The sequence below is a fragment of the Hipposideros armiger genome, unplaced genomic scaffold (assembly GCF_001890085.2).
Source record: "Hipposideros armiger isolate ML-2016 unplaced genomic scaffold, ASM189008v1 scaffold_1022, whole genome shotgun sequence".
Classification (NCBI taxonomy): domain Eukaryota; kingdom Metazoa; phylum Chordata; class Mammalia; order Chiroptera; family Hipposideridae; genus Hipposideros; species Hipposideros armiger.
In genome coordinates, this window is record NW_017732372.1 from 543,438 (window position 1) to 564,815 (window position 21,378).

The window sequence follows — 21,378 nt, forward strand, 5'->3', positions numbered from 1 at the left end:
TGTTTGATCACACCTCATATTTCTAGTAAGTGGATATAGCTCATAGATCACTGCTTGCTTTCAGTATGATATACAAATGGTAGTATACACAAGACACTTTAATTTTTATCTCTTCTCAATGAGCTTCAGTAATTTTCATCCTAATTTGCTTTGATAAATACATATTGTAAGAAATTATTTTATCAGGCAATTTAGAATGGTAACTTCTTTCACTACTCCCTTAAACACTTCAAATTCTATAAAATATTTCTGATATAACATATTAGGAAAAGAAACATTCTATGATTCTTTTTTTTTTACCAATATCGTTGTTTATTCAAATATAATAAAAGGTCTCTTACCTAACCTTCATCATATCACGTTTGTTAGATTAACCAACTTCTCTAGTATCTTAGCAGAAAATAGTGAGTGATGTTTATGGAACTGCACATTAGTGGCTTGAGGCTTTCTATTATGCCTGCCTTCCTTTTCCTTATCAAGAGTCACTATTTGTTCCCAAACTTACTTTAAAAAATTAAGTATAATATAAACTGCTTCCTTCTATACCTGAAAGTATCATTTTTACCTGTAGATAAAACCTAGACATACACTGTACTTAGATTACTCAACACTTGTCTTTAGATTCTCACTCTGAAGCAAACAAAGCTGGAAACTTAAAATGACAACTTATGGATGTGGCTGAATGCATGAAAGACAAAATGTAATTAATAAGAAAACCATACCAAAACAATGAACTCATAGAAAAGGCCTCTGACCTAAATCAACCCTCCCCAAAATAGTGAATAAATGTACATTTGTATATTTTCAATTAAGGTAAAATATTTAAGGTATGCGTCTATTGTGTTTTTTTGTTATTTTCATTTAATCAACCAAACACCAGTTGTTATTATGTAGAATAAGAGGTCCTCTGCTAAAATACCCTCTTTAAGGAGAACTGCGTCTATAATTAAATTAAAAACAAACAAAAAACTATAATATGTAGGAAGAAAAGTTAAGAACTACCAGTATCAAAAACAAGAGGAATATGAATTTAAAGGCTGTTGAGCTACATAGAATTTAAAATGAAACATCATCTGGTTCAACTTTCCTCATTTTTTATAAGTCAAGAAAATTTCCAAGGTCAGGTAATTAAAGATGGGGCTTAGGCAGAAGCCTAAAAGTAAAGCTCTGTCCATAATAATGTGTTATCTGAGAAGCACTGCACTTAAAAACCGTTTGTATACCTAACAATCTTAATTGAAGAACATTTAAATGATACGATATAATGAAAATTATAAGCTAGGAGAATCAATAAAAACCGAGCATTTCAGTGTGCTCTACTGGCTGACCTCAACTTTAACAAGAGAATAGAATCTGCCCTTTGGAAAGTAAGCTCTAGCACATCCCAAGCAAAATACTTAATAGTTAGTGACTGCAAATAATTATAATATAAAACTACAATGTAACGGTGAATAGCCCTAATTAACATTTGGATCCCAACTCATTTAGATCCATTTTCAGTCTTAGAATTCCTAGCTATAGCAATGCAATCCTAATAAAAATCCAATACATTATTGAGGGAATTTAACAAGCATAGATAATAATGGCACTAGTATAAGAAGAAAAAAACAACAACAAAGATTATGAGGACTTGACTTGCCAGATTAAAAAAGATGATAAAGCAAGAGTATGATATTGACAGAGAAAGGGAGGAGGGAATCATACCATGCAGAATAGGTATCACCCCCAAAACAAAATAAAACAGGTTATGGATACTTTCAGAATATATTAGAAAGATGGCATAATGAACTGTCAATATTCAATTAACAGTAACTGGAATTAGAAATAAAGTTTGCTCCCTACCACTTGACATTCAGAAGAGTATATTACCTTGGATTAAATAAATAAATAAATAAATAAATAAATAAAACTATACAAGTTTTGCCTAGGTAAGTCTCTGCAAGTAATTATAAAACTTAGAAGCAGTAAAGTAAAAGATTACTAGAGATGACTTCATATAAGTTAAAACCTAAATAGTGAAAGACACCAAATCAAAGTTAAATTATTAAATATTCATCAACCAGAAACTAGCATTGAAGTCAATCTACAAGTCTTCTATTTGCCCTATGTAACTTTAAATACAACATAATTACGCATGTGTAAAACTTGGGCAAAATACAAGCAACTCAGCAATACCTTCCCCTCAATACACACACATATCACCATTTTCATGAGTATGTTACTTACTCCCACTACAGGTATAGGATTAGTACCCATAAAAGTCATCCAATGAAAGAAGGAAAATAACACCTAATTATACAGGTATCAACAGGCAATCATATTGACAAAAAAACCATATGAAGATTGATCAACCTTATTAGTTATCAGAGCAATGTACTAAAAACAGTGTTATTTTTCACCAGTCTGATTTGCAAACGTTGGAAAAGACCCCCGAAAAATACCCAGTATGGCACAGATGTGAAGAAATGGGCGGTCCCATTCTGAAAAAAGTGCAAATTACTACAGCTTTGCTAAAGGTAATTTTGTGGTATATTGCAAAATTTTAAATTGATATACCCTTTGACCCAGGATTCCATTTCTAAAGTCTAATCTGAACTATAGCACGGACAAAATACACACATAATGATGTTTACTGAAAAACTGTCAGTTATGATGAAAAACTAGAACCACACCCATCAATAAATGGTTAAAATATATTATGATGTAATTAAATAAAGGAATAACATATGTACCTGTTAAAAAAGTTTTTACTGAATGAAAACAAAGACCAAATTATGTTGTTAAAGACAAAAAGCAAGTCACAGAATCAAGTGCAGTATGATTCCATTTATAATGACTAAACTATATGTGTAAGTATACAAGAAAATCTGTAAAGAGAAACACCAATTTGGTATCACTGGCCCTTTCTGAAGTTAAATGGCTAAGCTTATAACTTCCTTACTAGGGCAACTAGAGGATGCAGGAGGAAGGACTGCCTTCCAATGCTCACCCTTATACTACATCACCCTGCCTTTGGTCTACCTAGTCCAAGGTAGGCCAGAATTCTCTCTCAGCAACTTGAAATTTGTAATAATGTGACACAAAGACTGTAAGTTGTCAGACTAAGGACATATCAAAAGAAATACTTTCTAACAGCTTACAAGCATTTGCTGCTACATTCCTTGGAGCTGCCAAGTCCTTATTCTTCTTTGAGGCTTACTGTTCTACACTTAGGTTGCCATGTGATCCTCTAATATTCCTCAACTAAATAGTGTTTTCTTTTTTGGCTTATGTAAACTAGCATCAGTTTCTATCTTTTGCAACTGAAAGACCTTTAATTTATATGGCATGAAAGCAGGATGGGGTAGGATACAAAAAGAGTGAAGGGAAGACTGCTTTTTATTCATATATTTATCTATATTGCTTAAATTTTTATAAGCATTAATTCCCGTATTATTTTATACCTTACTGAAAAAGAGCCATTGATTTGATTAACAACAAAAGTGTTCTTTCAGAAGTGTTTTCCCAATTTCCATTAATATTTTGAGTGTTATGTTTTATAACCTGGCTATGACTTAATGCCAAGTTGCAAGATTATCTTATCTTTGTGAATTAGATCTATTTAAACCCTAGCTTAATAAAAGTTTCAACTTCAAAGTCGAAAATTAATTCACTCAAAAGCATCATCTGACCTTTAGATAAATTATTAAGTCCATAAAATTTTAAAAAGTGAAATACCTCCAACAGTGGCATTTCCTCAGTGATTATGGGATCTAAACGTCGATCAGGACCATATTTAATAGATGTTTTCTCTTCTTTTGTGTTGTTAAGCCGAGGACCTTGAATTTCTAAATCTTGTCTCCCTCGGACTGACATATTCAAGGAATGGTTTCCTGAAATAAAAAACAATCAATGCCCTAAAATAACTCGGTATGTTAACTATATCAGTATAGCTTGAATATATAAATACTCTAAGTTTCAGATTATTTCTAGAAAAATCCTAGATAATTACTGTCTAGCATGTTAATCAAAGAATTAAGTGTATTTTATTTTCATGTTTAACTACACTTATTTTATGCTGTTTAATTTCTCATTTTATTAGGATTTACTTACTTTGCAGAAAGGCTACATATCACTAACTAGTAAGTTTTCTGAAACCTATATTTAACCATAATGGCTATTAACCAAAAAGATCTGAGAGAACAGTTATGTTGAGACCAACAATTTGATTCAGGCTATGAAAAACACAGATCTATTTTCAAAGGAAAAATATTCCAAAATACTGAACAAGTCAACTTTTCACTTTTACTCATATTCAAATATATATACTAATTTGAATTATTTCTGGATTATAAATCTTCTTAATAGATTACACAATGAAAAAATTTAACATAGCATGGGTACCGTCTCAAAATTAAACTCATTTAATGCTCATGTGAGATTTCCCCCAAAAGCTTCCATGCAGTGTGTGTAGGTGTGAAAAAAGCTAGGATATATAACTATCTTTCCTCCTCAGAGCCTTTAATGCGCTGATGGTCACTGTGATAGTCCCAGACCAGATATACAATGTACCATTTCCCATATTTCATTGATCCAGATCTCTATTAGCATTTTACATAGTAATGAACTAACTACACTAAATCATGACAATTCTGCTTACAAGATGCAATTTAATAGTTAATTCAGGGTGTCCTCTCACTAATGTCCTAAAATAACATATAAATTATTATATTAATGAATATATTTGGTATCTTAAATGAAGCAATTGACTATTTTATTGACAACAATAACTTTGTTGTACCAGATTAAGATCCTAGGTATGTACAACTGAGAAAGGAAAAGAGCATCAAAAAGTTCTTAAGACCTAGTTAACTTAAAGTATGCAACAAATTAGCAAGATTATTAATGAACCTTGTCTGGTGCTTGTCAACCAAGAATTACAAATACAGTACTAAAATGCAGAATACCATACTCAATTTTAGTGAAATTTTTTTGTTCTTCATTTTTTAATTCTTATGGATCCATTCCACTTGTTTACTTTATAAAAAAATATTGTATTGAATCATCCTTGATATGCAGACAAGTAGAAATATTCCACTAAAGGTTAAAAGGACCAACAAATTTTCCAAGAGTTCCCAAAATTAATAATCAGCTTTTATAAATGGTCTGTCAATGACTATTTTTATTAAAAAAGATAAGACTTATCTATTCAAATGAAAGGCTGGGAGTAAGAGATTTTATAGTAAACTCCCTGGCATCTTGTCAACTTAAGTAACTACATATAACAATCACAAGATAATATGAGCTCTAGGAGGGTTCCCTGAATTAAAAAAAAAAGTGGGGCTGGCCAAGTGGCGTGTTGGTTAAGAGTTGGCTTGGGACGCTAGCTCTGAGCAGCAGGGCCCCGGTTCGGATCCCACATGAGGACGAGTGATGCTGTGCCCTCTACAGCTAAGATGGTGAACAACAGCTCGACCTGGAGCTAGGTTGCCGTGAGTTGCCAGCGACGGTGTAGGTTGCAGTGGGGATGGCCGGCAGCTGGCGTGCGCTTTCATGAGCTGCCAAGAGCCACCGTGAGTAGCCGTCCAGTGGCCGGTAAGCAACTGCCTCACCTGGGAAGAATGCAATGATAATACCAACATGGGCCAGTAAAGCAACGTCCTCCATAACTAGACTGAAGAACAAAAGGACAGCAACTTGTCTGTTCTCCTTCCCTGATTCCCCAACGCTGTTCCCCTCCCCCAATTCTCCAATAAAATCTTTAAAAAAAAAAAAAAGTGAACTATATTAAACATGTACCTTGCAGTTTTTTACTCTTCTAAAATGTGTAAAACATATCATCTGGGGTACCAAAACTATTAACACTAATATCCTATTCTTTTTACAGAATAAATGACAGAATTTAAAGTGTTTAATATCCAATAATGTGAAAACACTGGTCTTTAATTGGGTCTGTTTTATAAAAAAGACAATATTCAAAAAATTGAATGTGCTAAGATGGTTTTTGTATTGGCAGCAGACATCTCAACCAATGGTTAGAATATATTTGGTTACTTTACTAAACTTGGATCAATAACAGAAAAGAAAAATACATAGAGTACAACCTAAGAATTACCAAAACAAAATACATTAGAAGACACTAACGCTGTTTAGTTTGGAAGTAATGGCAGACTTCAAAATAATCCAAATTATTCATCTTCCACCTGACTAGATGCCTTTATTAAAGGTACATAAACCCATTTTTAAAATATCTCATTTTCATCCATTTTATTCTAAGGAGAATAAAGTAAGTATTACAATAGCTTTCTAATAGTTTAGCAATTCTGTAGCTTTACCTGTGTGACATCCAGGAAGAGCACCAATGCCATCTAACGTCGTGGAGCCCTGACTAGTGCCAAGATTATAAACAACTCCCAGAACGCGCAGCTCCCCCGTGTGATGGGGAAAGAGCTTCAGTCTTGCCTGTGGAGACATTTAAGCCACTCTCATTATCTTAAATTTTCATGATATCTTAAATTGTGCAATATCTACATTCTGTAATGGTGCAGAAATACAAACTCATGACCTAAACTTTAAATTATCAAATGCTCTCATTGGAAAGCATTTTCTTCAAAAGAAAATCTCTAAATTCAACAATTAGAGGCCTGGATCCTCATCAATACTTTTCTAAAAATCAAAATATTCTGCTCAACCAACTATATACTAATCCCAAGAGAAAAGCAAAAAATTTTCACCAGGTTTCTTAGGAAATTAACAAACCAAAGGCCATTTTCTTCTTATGCAATTCCAGTATTCTAATCTTCCAAATTTTACTTTCAAAGAAAACTAGAATATAAAACATACTGAATAAACTGATTTTTAAAATGTTTCATCTTATTTTTAGAAAGGCTTAAGACAGAAAAATAATCAAACAATTACCACTTTAGATTCTTCACTATTAATTAAGAATTCTGAAATAACTTCAACTCCAATCATTTCAGGTTCACTTGTTCCCTAAAAAATAAATTATTTTGTAAAATATACATTCTAATGAATAAAGTATCAGATTATGAACATTCCTATATATCAATATTTAAGAATAACAATAATTATAGTTAGCAATTACTAAGTTATTATTATGTGCTAAACAATATACAAATTATTTTATTTTCATAATTTCAGTAAAGCCATGCAGTAGGGGGTACTTGATTTTTTTATTATTTTTAACTTCATTCAGTCCAACTCAACTGAGGAGGATAAGAAGAGATCCACTCAAAGTCGCTATCACCAAGAGGTTAAAATCTCAAGAGATAAAGCTAAGCTGCTCATTATCAACAATGGCCAAAATGGCCATTTAATCTTACAATAAGAGCAAATTTCTCCATCTTTTTTCGGACTTGCCTCTTTTTCCAAATTGGTTAATTACATATAGAAAAAGTAATGTTGCAACGATGAGATACCCAACCCATATGTTGCTGGGGAGAAGCTCGTTATTACGACCTTTTGAGAAACCAATAGCGTATTAAAATATTAATTCTCTAAAATGTTCTAACTTCAAGCCTAGCAATCTTTCCTACAGAAATAGTCAGGATAAAAAACTATGCACCCAAATTTGCAGCACTGAATTATGATAGTAAATAAATGGAATCTTCCAAAATAACTACCAATGGAGAGACAGAATAACTGTCATCCATATGACAGAATATTATATAAAAATGAAGTATTAAGACATTTTAAAAACCAAAATATGCATATAAATCAAAGAATAGAAAACCAAAATACATAATATGAGAACATTCCATATAAGAGGGAAAAAAATAAATGGAAATAATTGAAAAGACAGTAAAGTGTTAAAGTGGTTATTTCTAAATACTGAGAAAACAGTTTTACTTTTATTCCTTATGTTCTTCTGTACTCTCAACTTTCGACAATAAGCATATAACATACTTTTTATAACTAAGGAAAATACGCATAAAAAAGAATAAATATAGCTTACTGAACAGAGAAGCTGAAATTTATTATAGCATCTGTTAGGCTATTACTGAAACATGCTTATTACAAATACCTTTTAATAACTTACTAGTTCTTTAACTTCATTATCCTTTCCACTGAAATCTTTAGGTTGAAACTTCCAGAGCAATGACAAATCAGTCAACAAAAGTGGAACCTTCAAAGGGTTTCTAAAAGCCATTTCCACCGTTATTGGTTCTATAAAAGAAATACCTAAATGAGTAACTTCAATTAACCCCACACTTCGCTCTATGCTTCAATTCTCTGAACGCAACTTGCTTTCATAGCTCTGAATTTCTACCTAGACCATCCTTTACCAACTTGTAAATGTCCCTTTATTGAAAATTGTTTTAAAACTACCTCCTCTAGAAGATTTCCCCAATCTCTCTGTAATAAAGAATGGCATCCTTTCTTCGGTATCCCAACAGCACATTGCATTTCCCTGTTAAGAGCCCCCACTGCTTGGTTTTATAAATGCAGCTCACTAAATTATGAGTTCCTAATTTATTTTTGCATCCCCAGCTTCCAGTGTATTTTTATCTGCAGAAAGAAAACACAAAAAAACAAGTATAAATATTCAACTGTATCACCTTCAACAACTGCAAGCGGGAATCTCGAATTATCTGAATAACTGTTCAAGCAGTATTGTGTGGGCTGGAAATTGGACGGAATCACGCCTTTGTTAACCAAAGCCACAACTTGTTCCTCCAGTTCTCGCCACTGCTGAGAAGACTCATAGTCATATTCTTGATCAAGACTTATATGAGTAGCTGCTTGCTTTTCACCTAAAGGTGTCAAAATTAAATACACATGTTCATTAATACCTGCCCTCAAATGTAACATATTTTAAATAAAAATTTATCTGAGAGAAAAATATCCTCTCATTAACCCTAGTCTAACTGCAACTTTGCTTCCAATACTGATGCTCTTTTCCTCCTGGCTCTGAAAGAATATATTTTCCCTAGTCTTCCACAAACAATTTGATATGAAATACTTCAAACATATGGCGAATAATATAAAAAATATTTGTACATCAAAATTTAATAGGTTAACTTTTGTCATATAATCCCACATATCTGTTATAAAATAAATGTTACAGATAAGAGCTGATGTCCTCCTCTGTGGAACCCTCCCCAATCCTTCCTCTCCACTGGCGCTACTATTCTCGGAGCTACTCCAAAGTTGAGGTATAGCATTCTTATCCATTTTCATTCTTACTTTTATTTTAGCACATGTGAGTGTATATATAAACAATGCATAGAACTGCTTTGTATGTTTGAAATATATAAATGAAATTATATTTGATCTCGTAACTCTGTAACTTTTTTCACTCAACATTATGTGGTGGGTATTATCCAGGTTGAAACGTGTAGAATTAGTTCATTCATGTCCTACAGAATGAATCCATTATATGCATATACCAAAATTTGTCAATTCATACCCTATTATTTCATTGTTTGCTATTAAAAACAATGCTGCTATAAACATCCTGATAAATACTTTTAAAATACTAAATTAGTCTTGAGAAGAAACACTTATATTAAGCTCAAATATAAGAATGCTTAGAATTACAAAGTTTACTTTAACATGCAGCAAGAGCCTTAATATATTTATATTTTTGGCCAGGTGCTGCCATTCTAAGGCTCAATCTAAGGCTCAATTAAAAGAAAAATTCTATTATTATTAAAAAGCCTTACAAGAACAGCAACTGTTCTCTACTTCTGTGTACATTTGAAAACTTCTGTAATAAAAAGTTAATAAAACAAGTTTTATCCACAAAGATGTCTATTACAACATGATTTTATATAAGCAAAAAGATGGAAGCAGTGAACTAAAATGTTAAAATAAAGTACTTTGTATGCACTGAAAGGAATATCTTAGTCATTAAAAATGTTTATCAAGATTATATAAAAATATGAGCATTCTTTATATTATATGAGAAAAGCCATTATAATTATAGCTACTTTGTTGCTATCGTTTTTGGCTTATGGCTGAAAGGAAAAACACTGAAGTAGTGGTTATCTTCAGGCGGCAGTAGGGTAGGTAATATGGTATAGAACTATTTCAAATATTCTTTAACAACTACACATGGTTTTTTTAAATGGAGAAAAAAAACCAAACTAAAAAAAATAGTCACTAGGTAACAAGACCCCCAAAAAACTTTACTAACCATTTGCAAGTCGTCTGTCGTGGCCAAAGAAAACCCGTGTGGCTGAACTATTAATATATGGTAAAGGAAGCTGCGGTAAAGGACCATCTGGTGAGAGCTGACTTACATTCTAGGAGAAATACAAAAGGAAAAAAAAGAATTCCTGAGAAAACTCCACTTCCATGTTTGCTTCCTCATTTTTTAATACACAAGGTATTAAAAACATGTTAAGCAAAAACATTAAGATAAAGAATTACTAGTGTTACTTAATACATCAGACATCAAATTTACAACTGGGAAGAACTTTAGATATCATTTATTCTGGCCCAAGAGAACCTTCCTAAGGTTACTTAGCTAGTTAGCTCTCTTTGGATGTTAAATTTCCAAACGTTATTTTGCTGTTCATTTTACTTCCTGTGACTCATTACGGCATCCTATCTGTCACAACACTAACTCATGTGATTTCAAATTAATAGTGTACAAAAGGGTAGTTATTTTCTGCAGGGCAGAAATGCAATATTCACTATTTATAAGCCTTGATGAAAAAAATTACAACTTCCAATTTTTTCCGTAAAACAATGCTTTGTATTTCCTATCCACCTGTCTCAGGAAAATATTTTGCCTTCCTTTAATTTTTCTGGGTTACACCATAATAATCTGTCAATTTCCCATACATCCATACCTCTTATTTCATATGGAAAAGACAGGAACATACTTTTCCAAAGGACGGTAAGAGGACCAAATACATTGTAAAATCTACTTTGATTCAAAAAAACCCAAAACAACATCTTAATGAAGAAACAGTCCAGAAAACTTGTGGCATCTTATCTTTTTTAAAAAATTCCAGGAACAGCGACTAATCAAATCTTTACTAGAATACTAAAATTCTCTTTTAAAGAACTGTGGAAAGGCAATGCAACTCAGGTCTAGGACCAAAAAGCCTGGCCTGCCACACTTTATTATGACAGATAATTTTATATATATATATGTATATATATATATATATATATATATATATATATATGCACATACACACATACACATACATATGTATATTCTAATAAAACCATTTTATTAGACTACTAGATAGTACTGAATATGCTTTTTGCTAAAAATGACTTATATAATTTTAATATTATTTAATATAATTTAATAATATGGAAATAAGTATTCACCTTGTAAACATAAAGATATTCTCTGAGGAAAGACCCTTGTTGAGCTGCAGATTGTTTACTTTCATTTATTAAAATATGCCTAAAAGCAGACACGGCATTGTCCAGTTGCCTAAGAGTATAGGACTGGCGCCCAATAGTGAAGTTAATGTGATCCTCAGCAAGAGACCAGCCTTTTCCTTTATAAACTTGCATGGCTTGACAATAGCAGCGTAAAGCATGCTTTTTCTGTAAGAAAATAAACAAAGTGTTACAATCCAAATTTCTCTTAGACGAAAAATAAATACACACACACACACACACACACACACACACACACACACACACACAATCAACGCGTTAACTAGTTCTTCTGAGACTGAAGTGATGAGGAAAATGAAATTAACACTTAGGAAAATCTCTTTGCAATTATTACTAAAAACCAAGAGGTCCTAAAGCAGGCAAGCAGCTGCTTTGTCCAAGGGCAAGAAGTCTAAGAAGTCAGGAATAATGATTACTTCATGAAAAACAATCCGGGCATTTCCAAAGCAGTAGCACATGGAAACGTGGATTAGAGGCTTGGTTGTTAGCTTGTAAATGAGTTATCTTATAAAGTCTCAATTTTGTTAGTCGTCTCTCTTTCTACCACTACACTGGGCTAAATGGAAATATCCTGTGTGTGCTAAAACTGCATGTGTGAGTATATGGTATATGTGTGTGTATATATTTATATGTGTATATACATTTTTAAACTACTGTTTTGTTGGTAGGATGATTTGGTATTCTTTTCTTTTGCCCACTACTGCATCCTGCCACACCCGTAAGCAGATATTTGGTGTTAATCACATATCACTGCCACCCCCTGAACTCAACTTTCATCCTAAAAATGGGATTTGGTACCAAGGAAGAGGCCTCTCTCCACTAAATCTTTTGTTTCAGAGTGTATTTTTATACCCACTCCTCTCCCCAGGGTAGATTACAAACTTTGTACCATGTATAGCCAGAATTATTTGATTTTTAAGAAATGTTTTCTTGATAAAGAGATAATGAAAGCAAGTCAAAATCATCTGCCACTTAATAGCATATGCCATAAGAAGAATATAGTCTCTCTTCTGTGATATCCTTATAGATACCCAATTTGAATGCCATCATGATGAAACATCAGAGAATCCTAAATAGAGCGACACTCTACAAAATAATTGGCCTGTAATCTTCCAGTGTCAAGGTCATAAAAGTCAAAGGATCCTTCTGAACAGGATCCTTCTGCTTATACAGAACATTTATGGGACAACTGTCAAAACCTAAATGGCGTCTGAGGGTTAGATAGCAGTACTGTCTTAATACTTACTTCTTGATTTTGATTGTTGTATTATGGTTATACAGAAGAAAAGTTCTTGTTTCTAGAAGATAGGAAATATGTCCTAAGGTATTTAGGGGTAATGGAGCACCAGGTAGACAAACTTAACTCTCAATGGCTCAGGTAAACAAAAGTTTATGAACTGTATTTGTACATTTTCTTTTAACTTTGAGACTGTTTCAAAATAATTTTTAAGTGATGTTTCTTAAAGAAAACCAACCCTAATCTCCATTTTGCATTAAGTAAAGAAACACAGATACTGATTCTTAAAAACTGATAGAGAAATAATCGAATGTGTTTAAGTGTCAAGTTCAAGTGCATCTTTCAAGATTTCGTAGAAAAGCATCTAAAGAGATTTATAAGGTAACAAGGATTTAAAATTTGCCTTTAACACAAGAAAGACTGTCCCAGGTATAGAGAACACAAACACATACACTCTCCCCAGCACTTTCTTAAATGTGTTTTTTTACTGATTTTAATTTTTTCTAACGCCATTTGTGCTTTTTAAATTTGCCTTGTACTTGTTGATATTCTTTTTTTTTTACTTGTTGATATTCTTAATGAAAAAAAAATTAAACTATAAAAACTTTCTGAGGACAAGATAAGCAACTGAGCATAAACTCTCCATCAGAGAGGGCTGAGAGAAACGGCATTACTATACAATCTCTGTCGTCCTCACACATCCCGGCCCACACACACTCCTGTTTTAAATGGAAATGTTGGTGTTCTTCAGAATCAAGTTGGCCTCCGTTAGAATTGTGTGTGCGCTATATGCCCCATCTTCCAAGGAAGATACTGTTTTTGACCAACTTCAGTAACACATATGTTTGCTTTTACAACAGATCTGCATTCTGAGTCATACTCTCAGGTTTCTACATACTGTATGAGAACGAGACTTCCTGGGTTTGGGTCATATAAGGAGTGGTCACAAAACAGCAAAACCAACTGCCTTGGAATCATTAACTTCATGAGATAACAACTACAAGTAGAGATGATTATTAGGCCAATCAGCAAATGTATCTCAACGTACCACAAGTGTAGCATTTTTATCCTGCTATGCGTTTGCTAGAAGTAATACACCCTGTATCTTCAGAAGGTATACACAGAAGCAGCTGTTTTCAGTTCCAATGACGTCATTAGTCTCACATATGAAACCATTTACAAAAGGTGTGGGAAAAGGATGACTTTTTAAAACAAGAGGCAATGGACCATTCCTAATGGGGTATATAATTTTCCTTCTAAGAAAACCACACACTTAATACATTTTGTAAATTTCCAAATATGACACTTTATGCAAAGATAAACAATAGGATAACATGTTCAAATTCATGGGTACTTACTATGGAAGAAAGCCTGTTAAAAATAATAGTTGTTAATTTTTTTCCACTTTAGAGCCTGAGAAGTTCTAATTCATAGAGTGTATCAATCATCATAAAAATACATTTAATTTTATAAATATTTTTACAGTTTTGTATTTAATAAATAGCAAGTTCACACATTTTTTAACTTGCCAGAAATATTTTCTAACTTCCAAAAATATAGGAAGGAACCCAATTTTCAAATGTTGGTTTTTAAAAATCATGACATTTTTACAAGAAATTGAGAGGAACTTTTTTTTATTTTTCAATTACAGTTGACAGTTATAGTATATTAGTTTTAGGTGCACAGCATAGTGGTTATACATTTATATAGCTTATGAAGTGATCCTCCTGATAAGTCTAGTACCCACATGACACCATACATAGTTATTACAATATTATTGACTATATTCTTTATGCTGTATTTTACATCTCCATGATTATTTTTTAACTGCCAATTTGTACTTCTTAATCCCTTCAACTTTTCCAGCTATCTCCCCAACAGCCTCCCAAATCTGGCAAACATCAGCTTGTTGTCTGTATCTATGAGGCTCTTTCTATTTTATTTGTTCATTTACCTTTTTTTTTTAGATTCTACATATATGTGAAATCATATGATATTTGTCTTTGTCTGACTTATTTCATGAAATAAGTCACCACTTACGACACCATAGATGGATCTAGAGGGTATTGTGCTAAGAGAGTAATTTTTGAACACCTTAATTTCTTTGTACCTTTAAAATAACAAACGATTAAAAACACTGGCACGTTTTGGTTAACACAGACTTTGAAAAATATAAGTGTGTTCATAAAAATTTATATTAACTACATTAAAAAAAATCCTCCTACTCCCCTACTAGATAAAAAGCTCCTTATGAGACAAGACCATGTTGGTTTTATTGGTGTATGCTCAGCTCCTAGTATAGTCCCTGAAATATCAAGATGATTACTGAATCGACACTACTATCTATATTTACAGTAAACCACCATCTCCCTGCTGCCATCACTCTCCATCTCCAGCAAAGCTCCCTCCAACTAATGCTTAAAGGGACAATTGGGGATGTAGAAATCTCTTTAAATTAATAGTCCTACCAACCCAACTGCTTCCAGGGACAAGAGACAGAAGATTTCTATTCATTTAATATTTAGTAAACACTCTTATAAGGCTCTGTGAGAGACAACAGAAGACTAGAGCTCAAGTAGGGAGAGTTCAACCTCTGTTAAGGTTAGTTAAAGTTGCTTGAATGCATTCTGTGTATCTGGCCCTTCACATATATGATCTAGTTTAACCTTACAAAAATTAGGACAAAATCTCAAATTTTATAAATAAAAAAACTGAAGGCTCAGAGAAGTAACTTGACCAAAGTCAAGTTGTGAACAGATCAAGATTTAAACCCAGATTTATCTAAATCCAAATCTCATGCCCTTAACAATATACCTTGAAACAAAATTTCTACCGATTTTTAGGATTAATATTGAATCAGAAAAAATTACAAGTAACATACATTTATAAAATAAATAACAAATTATAACAAATAAAAATTAAGATAAATAGCTAGTTATTTTCTATGTAAAGAAAATGCACTCACCTGCCCTGCTTTACTAAATCTGTGGCCTGCCAGTATCATATGAAACGCGTATTTTCTAACCATGGGGCTCTTCATGTTTATGAAGCAGTGTGCAGCCTGTTCCAAAAGAAGTGCACTTCGAAGGTCGGAATCCTATTGAATGTTTAAAAGAAAAGGTTAGTGTCACAAAATTAAAAGTAAAAAGATAATTGATGAAAAACATTTACTTTCTTAAAATAATATATAGCACATTTAATGTTTAACTTAAGAATGTCGGAGGGCAGAGAGCAAGGGGTAATCCAATCTTGATGATCCTTTTAATAAACACAAAATTTTTAAAAATCCTTCAAAAAATGCTCTACCATGCAATATTTTCTTTTGCTTTTCATAGAGCCAAATGTCTAGTTATGCTATGCACCATGTAATAAAAGTCTCTGAAGAAATGCAATCCCTTTTCAAATGGCCAAAAAGTATATACACTGGGAATTTAAAACAGTATGCTGATTAAGGATAAACCAGAAAACAGAACACAGAAAAAAATAGATTCACACCAATCTAATTTCTTCTGGAAATTGATCTGTGACATCCAGTAGCATATTTCCATCCATCCAAGAAAAAAGGAAAGATAAAACAGAATGTGTGCAGATTATGGAATAATCTAATCTACTACTTTATCCTCTATAAAGCTTTACTATATTTAAAAGGAATTCTCAATTTTTGCTGTAATTCAAGAGGGCCAAAATGAATGCTTTTCATTAAATAGGTCATGAGGCTTCCCTTTCAAAGATTATCACCTGCTCTTAGTATACTATAAGTAAACGGTACAACTCGAATTAGTTTCCACTTCAGCTGAATCTTACAACAGTGTCTACAAAAACCACATTCTGCATTTACATCCTCACCCGTAAGGACAACCTTTCAACTGAAAGAGCCATCATTACTTTAAAAATAACTGAGAAAGTACTGAAGGTTGCTGATGAACTATCAACAACACTGTCACCAAAACTTTCTCTAAATTTTCAGCTATTCTCAAGCTGAACTTACCATGCCCTTCCATGTGTTCTGCTGCCATTATTTTCCCCAGGGAAAGTTGAAAACAGAAAACATTGACTTTAAATGCAGTAATTTCAACAAATTATAGTTACATCAAAAAGTGTTCATAGATCATTATAACTATCTCTGTAGCAATCATAAAATTATATTAGATCTGAAACAGATCTGAAGAAACACTCTAGAAAGCATCCGTAAATGGTAGATATTATTATTTATTTTAACCCCCCTCATGACAAAAACTATAAACAACCAGGTAATTTTTCTAGTAAATAAGACCCAAAAACTAGTAAGTGTGAAAATCAGGAATATACAATTAACAAGCAGTTCCTAACCAAGGATTTGCATCACAATTAACTTGAGGGAGCTAGGGAGCTTACTTCTTTATTTTTAGGAAAATGTTTTCTTTTGAAAAAATGAACACAGACTATTTGTTTTCTTAAGGAATGTTTGAAGAAAAAAAGTGAACATCTTTCTTTCCCTTCCCAGGGGTAACTATTTGTCAGAAGCAACTATTATTACCAGCTTGGTGTTGGTGTGTGTCATTTCCCTCACATATTACATAAGTTAAATAATTCCTTAAAATTACTTTTTTATGCATTGGTATTATACAGAGTATTCTTTATTTTGGTTTTTAAACTTAATATCATGGACATCTTTCCAAGACATCTACATCTCTCATTTCTTTTGAAGCTACATTGTATTCCTTTATGTATATACCATAATTTATTAATACAGTCTCCAATTTATTTAATACTGCTTCATGTTTTTTAACTACAAAAATGCTTTGATAAACATTTTTAAAAACATTTGAGTAATTACACAAATATTTTATTAGATAACTCTCTTCAAGTAGAACTGCTAATAATGAAAACTATGCACACTTCAAATTCTACAGTATAGCCAAACTGCTACAAAAACGGTACCAATATATATTCTCAACAGAAAATGAAAGTGTATATTTTCCACTCTACACAGCCAAAAATCATTTTTTAAATGTTTACCTCTTTAATAAAAGGAAATGACACTGTATTTCTCAACATACATCTTTAATATTATAGTAACACTGTTAATTGTTTCATATATTTAAAGGTCTTTGTACTTTTTCTGTGAATTGCTTGTTTATACCCTTTTGTGAATGGGTTTTTGTGATTATCTGCTTTGTAAGAGCCCTTTGTACACTTCAAATCATGCCTTTGTCATACATTTGCAAATAGTATTTCCCAGTTTTGACATAAAAGAGTCTATTCTTTAGTAGTTAAGCATGCTATATTTGCCTTTATGGCTTCAAGATACTACATCAAACTAAGAAAGGATGTGAGCATTCCTAGATATAAAAAAATGCTATCCTCTATTTTCTTCCAAGTTGTTTTGATTTTTTTCACATTATAACTTAATCAAGCTATAATTATATTATTACGTAATGAATAAGACAGGAATCAAACCCCAAACAACTAAATGTCACAACATCATTCAGTGAAAAACCTAACACTCTCCGCTAAATTAAATGACACCTAATCATATGTAGTATTTAAATTCTCGTTCTAATCCATTACTCTGTCTATTCATATCACTAAAAACAGTTTTAATTTCTATAGCCTTACAATACATTTTAATATACAAAACAGGTATTCCCTCAAATTATTACTTCTATTTTGGAACTTTATTTAGGCTTCTCAATAGTTCCACAGTTTTTTCTTTAAGGCCTATAAATTTTTAAGTTTATTTCTAGCATGCATGTGTGCACACTCACAAACACAGAATACATATATATATATATATATCACACACACACACACACACACACATACACAGCGTGCCAAAAAAAAGTATATACATTTTAAGAAAGAAAAACTATTAAAATGTAATAATATACACCAACAAAAGATGAATACAAGTCACGTTTGACTTCTACAATTACAAGAAGTGCTCAAAGTGGTTACCATCAGCGTAATTTTAATACAGCTTTTTCCTTTCTTAAAATGTATTTTTTTTGGCACACTGTGTGTATGTGTGTTTTTCAATTGCCAATGACACAACACAGAGACATATTTTTTTTAAAACTACCAATGACACTTCATTATACTGCCAGACTTGGACAGGCAAGCAATCCTGGACATTCTGATTAAGGTAAGGAACATACCCTACATCTTTGATGGTGTGTAAATGATTCTAAAGTACAATTTAGTTGAAAACCAGCACAGTAAACCCTTAGCATTCTCAAGGACTGGCCAATTCAGGAGAAACCTGGAAATCCATGACATGTATTAATTTAGCTGAAGCAAAATTTGACTCCTGCATCCAGTAGAACTGTTGTCTGAGAGTAAATTTGCAGGTCTGAATACCCTACATTCCCATCTCACTGTAGCTTTGTTCTTTGTTAGTCCCTGTCTCTTACCTACCTAGAGTAGGAAAAAAACATTGCTTTGAAACTAAAAATAATGGCCCTTAAAAGAATGACAACAGCCATCAGTGTTGATAGAAGAAAAATGAAAAAATTTCACGGTGACAGCTTTATCTAGAAAGCAGAGGCTTTGAATGAGTTGAAGAATAAAATTTTATTTACTGGTAGTTCATATCTATGATATGAAAATTCTATTATATGTGTGTACTATAAGGAACTAAGAAAAAAACTTGCAATACCACTTTAACAAGAACTCCAGCCTATGAACTTTGTCCACAACCAAGAGATAATTTTAACAAAAGCTTAAAATATGAGGATAATTACAGGGGGAAAAAATCATCTAAGCTAGAGGCTTCAATAAACATTTTCATAAAAACACAGTTGATTAAAGGCGCCAGTTGCACAAACTTAACTGAATCAAATCTCAAAGATGGCTCTAAGATTTTTTTCTTTGCATAATTTTGACATTAACACGAAAGGTACTATCAGCTCAATTTACCACAGGAACAGTTCCTCCCAAGCTGGAGAAACTTATAAAAACTGCTATTACTACCCCTGAGAAACTGATTTACTGTATTTAAATGCAGTAACAGACAAAAAGGGCTAAATGTTCGACACAGTCACAAGTAGAGGAAAAGCATGTCTTAAGCACCAAATTCAGACATACTATCCAATGTGGAGTTAAATGTAGCATGTTTATCATTAAGGTTGGTCTGCTCTGCCACGCTGAGACTCCCAGGGCATAACATAAAGATCCACTTGCCCATAAACTTGCAGTCCAAAAAATAAAGTCAAAGTACAGCTCTTTTCACCCAGGCCTCACAGCTGTCTTTTGCTATAATGGTATTAGCAAAAATCTAGGAAATACAATTCATGAATGTCAAACGTGTGTAACTCTCAGTTCTCTATCCTCAAGATGAGTGAACTTTTCATGACATTATAAAGCCTTTGTAGTTAATGAAATATATATAGTAAATACATATTATTAGTTTAAATTTAACAATTTTATACACATATGTCTAGAAGTCTTTATCTTCAAGTTATCTCAAAGAAAGATCTGAGAGGTATAGCAGACAAGGCCATTGAGAATCACAATTTCTGGGGAAACAAACCACCACTAGTCTCCACACATCACCCCAAAGTAGTAAATGACAAAGATAAATTTCCTAGAATCTCATGACAAAATGAATCATCCAGGTTTGAAAAAGAAAGGTGAAAACAAAGCGTTGGGAAGGAAAAGAGAACAATGACAAAATAACAAGGTTACAAGGCAGACAGAAGAATTTACTCTAAAAAAATTTTATTCAAGCTCCTAAGCCATAAATTCCTTTTACATTCACTGATAATCCCTAGGTTAAAAAACACAAGAAACATATTCAAACCCAAGATTATTTGTTATAATACGGAACATCAACACACTCAAAAGCCTATATTCAGCTCTATCAAATAGTTTATGTCTGGCAACTGTTCGTATTGGTCAGTTTTCATGCAATATCAATTATTAAGCATTTTAATATCATCTCTTAATGTAGTTATAACTTATAGAAATCTCTTTAGAATAATTAATGGTTCAGTTCCAAAAGCATTGATAAATCATACACCATGTGCCAAGCCCAGTGTTAGGCACTAGGGATAAAAATATAGAAGGCAACATAGTTCCTTACCCTCAAAAAGCTAACAGCTTAAATGTAATTTCCAATATAATATGTGATAAGACAGGTCTTACAGCATTACATGAGATAGCTGGACAGAGAAATTTAGGACAACCTGGGGTATTGCAGACAACTATCTGAAGGACATGACTGATAGATATCAGGACTAGTAAATTAGGTGATGAGGCAAAGGACCACACATAGACCAGGAGAAGGACATTAAGGGCGTGAACCAAAATAGTAGTAGTAAGGATTAAAGAAAAATAGAGAGCGAGAAATAAGTATAATATCTGAAGATATAACATGTTTAAGAAGTTAACCACCCTCCACCATCCCAATTATGTTACTGACAGGTAAGAAAATATAGGAGCGTCTCCAGCACTTTCTGCCTTAAGCAAATGAGAAGCTAGCTGGTTATGACATAATTTAAGATCACAATCTATAAGGTAAGAAAGTTTATGAGTTTAGTATTGACATGTCAACTTAAAGGTGCACTGGAAACACTCAAGTAGTTAAGTCTAAAAGGCAGTTGGGGGCCAGCCGAGTGGCGCAATGGTTGAGAACTGGCTTGGGACGCCAGAGGGCCCTGGTTCGGATCCCACATATGAGGGTCAGTGACACTGCCTTCTACAGCTAAGATGCTGAACAACAGCTCAACCTGGAGCTGGGCTGCCGTGAGTCACTGGCGATGGCGTAGGCTGCAGCCCCTGTGGCAGTGGGT

The 21,378-nt window shown here is 32.8% G+C and overlaps 1 protein-coding gene across 1 annotated transcript in view; it reads right to left on the minus strand.

Moving 5' to 3' along the window:
• Window positions 1-21,378, minus strand: part of TRAPPC8 (trafficking protein particle complex subunit 8) — a 54,752-nt gene that overhangs the window by 19,518 nt on the left and 13,856 nt on the right. The window contains exons 4-11 of the mRNA XM_019631631.1: window positions 15,573-15,704; window positions 11,293-11,517; window positions 10,139-10,247; window positions 8,559-8,753; window positions 8,039-8,166; window positions 6,898-6,972; window positions 6,315-6,441; window positions 3,718-3,872 (exon numbers count right to left, since the gene is read on the minus strand). Of these exons, the coding sequence (XP_019487176.1) occupies window positions 3,718-3,872; window positions 6,315-6,441; window positions 6,898-6,972; window positions 8,039-8,166; window positions 8,559-8,753; window positions 10,139-10,247; window positions 11,293-11,517; window positions 15,573-15,704 (1,146 nt within the window). The remainder of the gene's footprint in view (window positions 1-3,717; window positions 3,873-6,314; window positions 6,442-6,897; window positions 6,973-8,038; window positions 8,167-8,558; window positions 8,754-10,138; window positions 10,248-11,292; window positions 11,518-15,572; window positions 15,705-21,378) is intronic.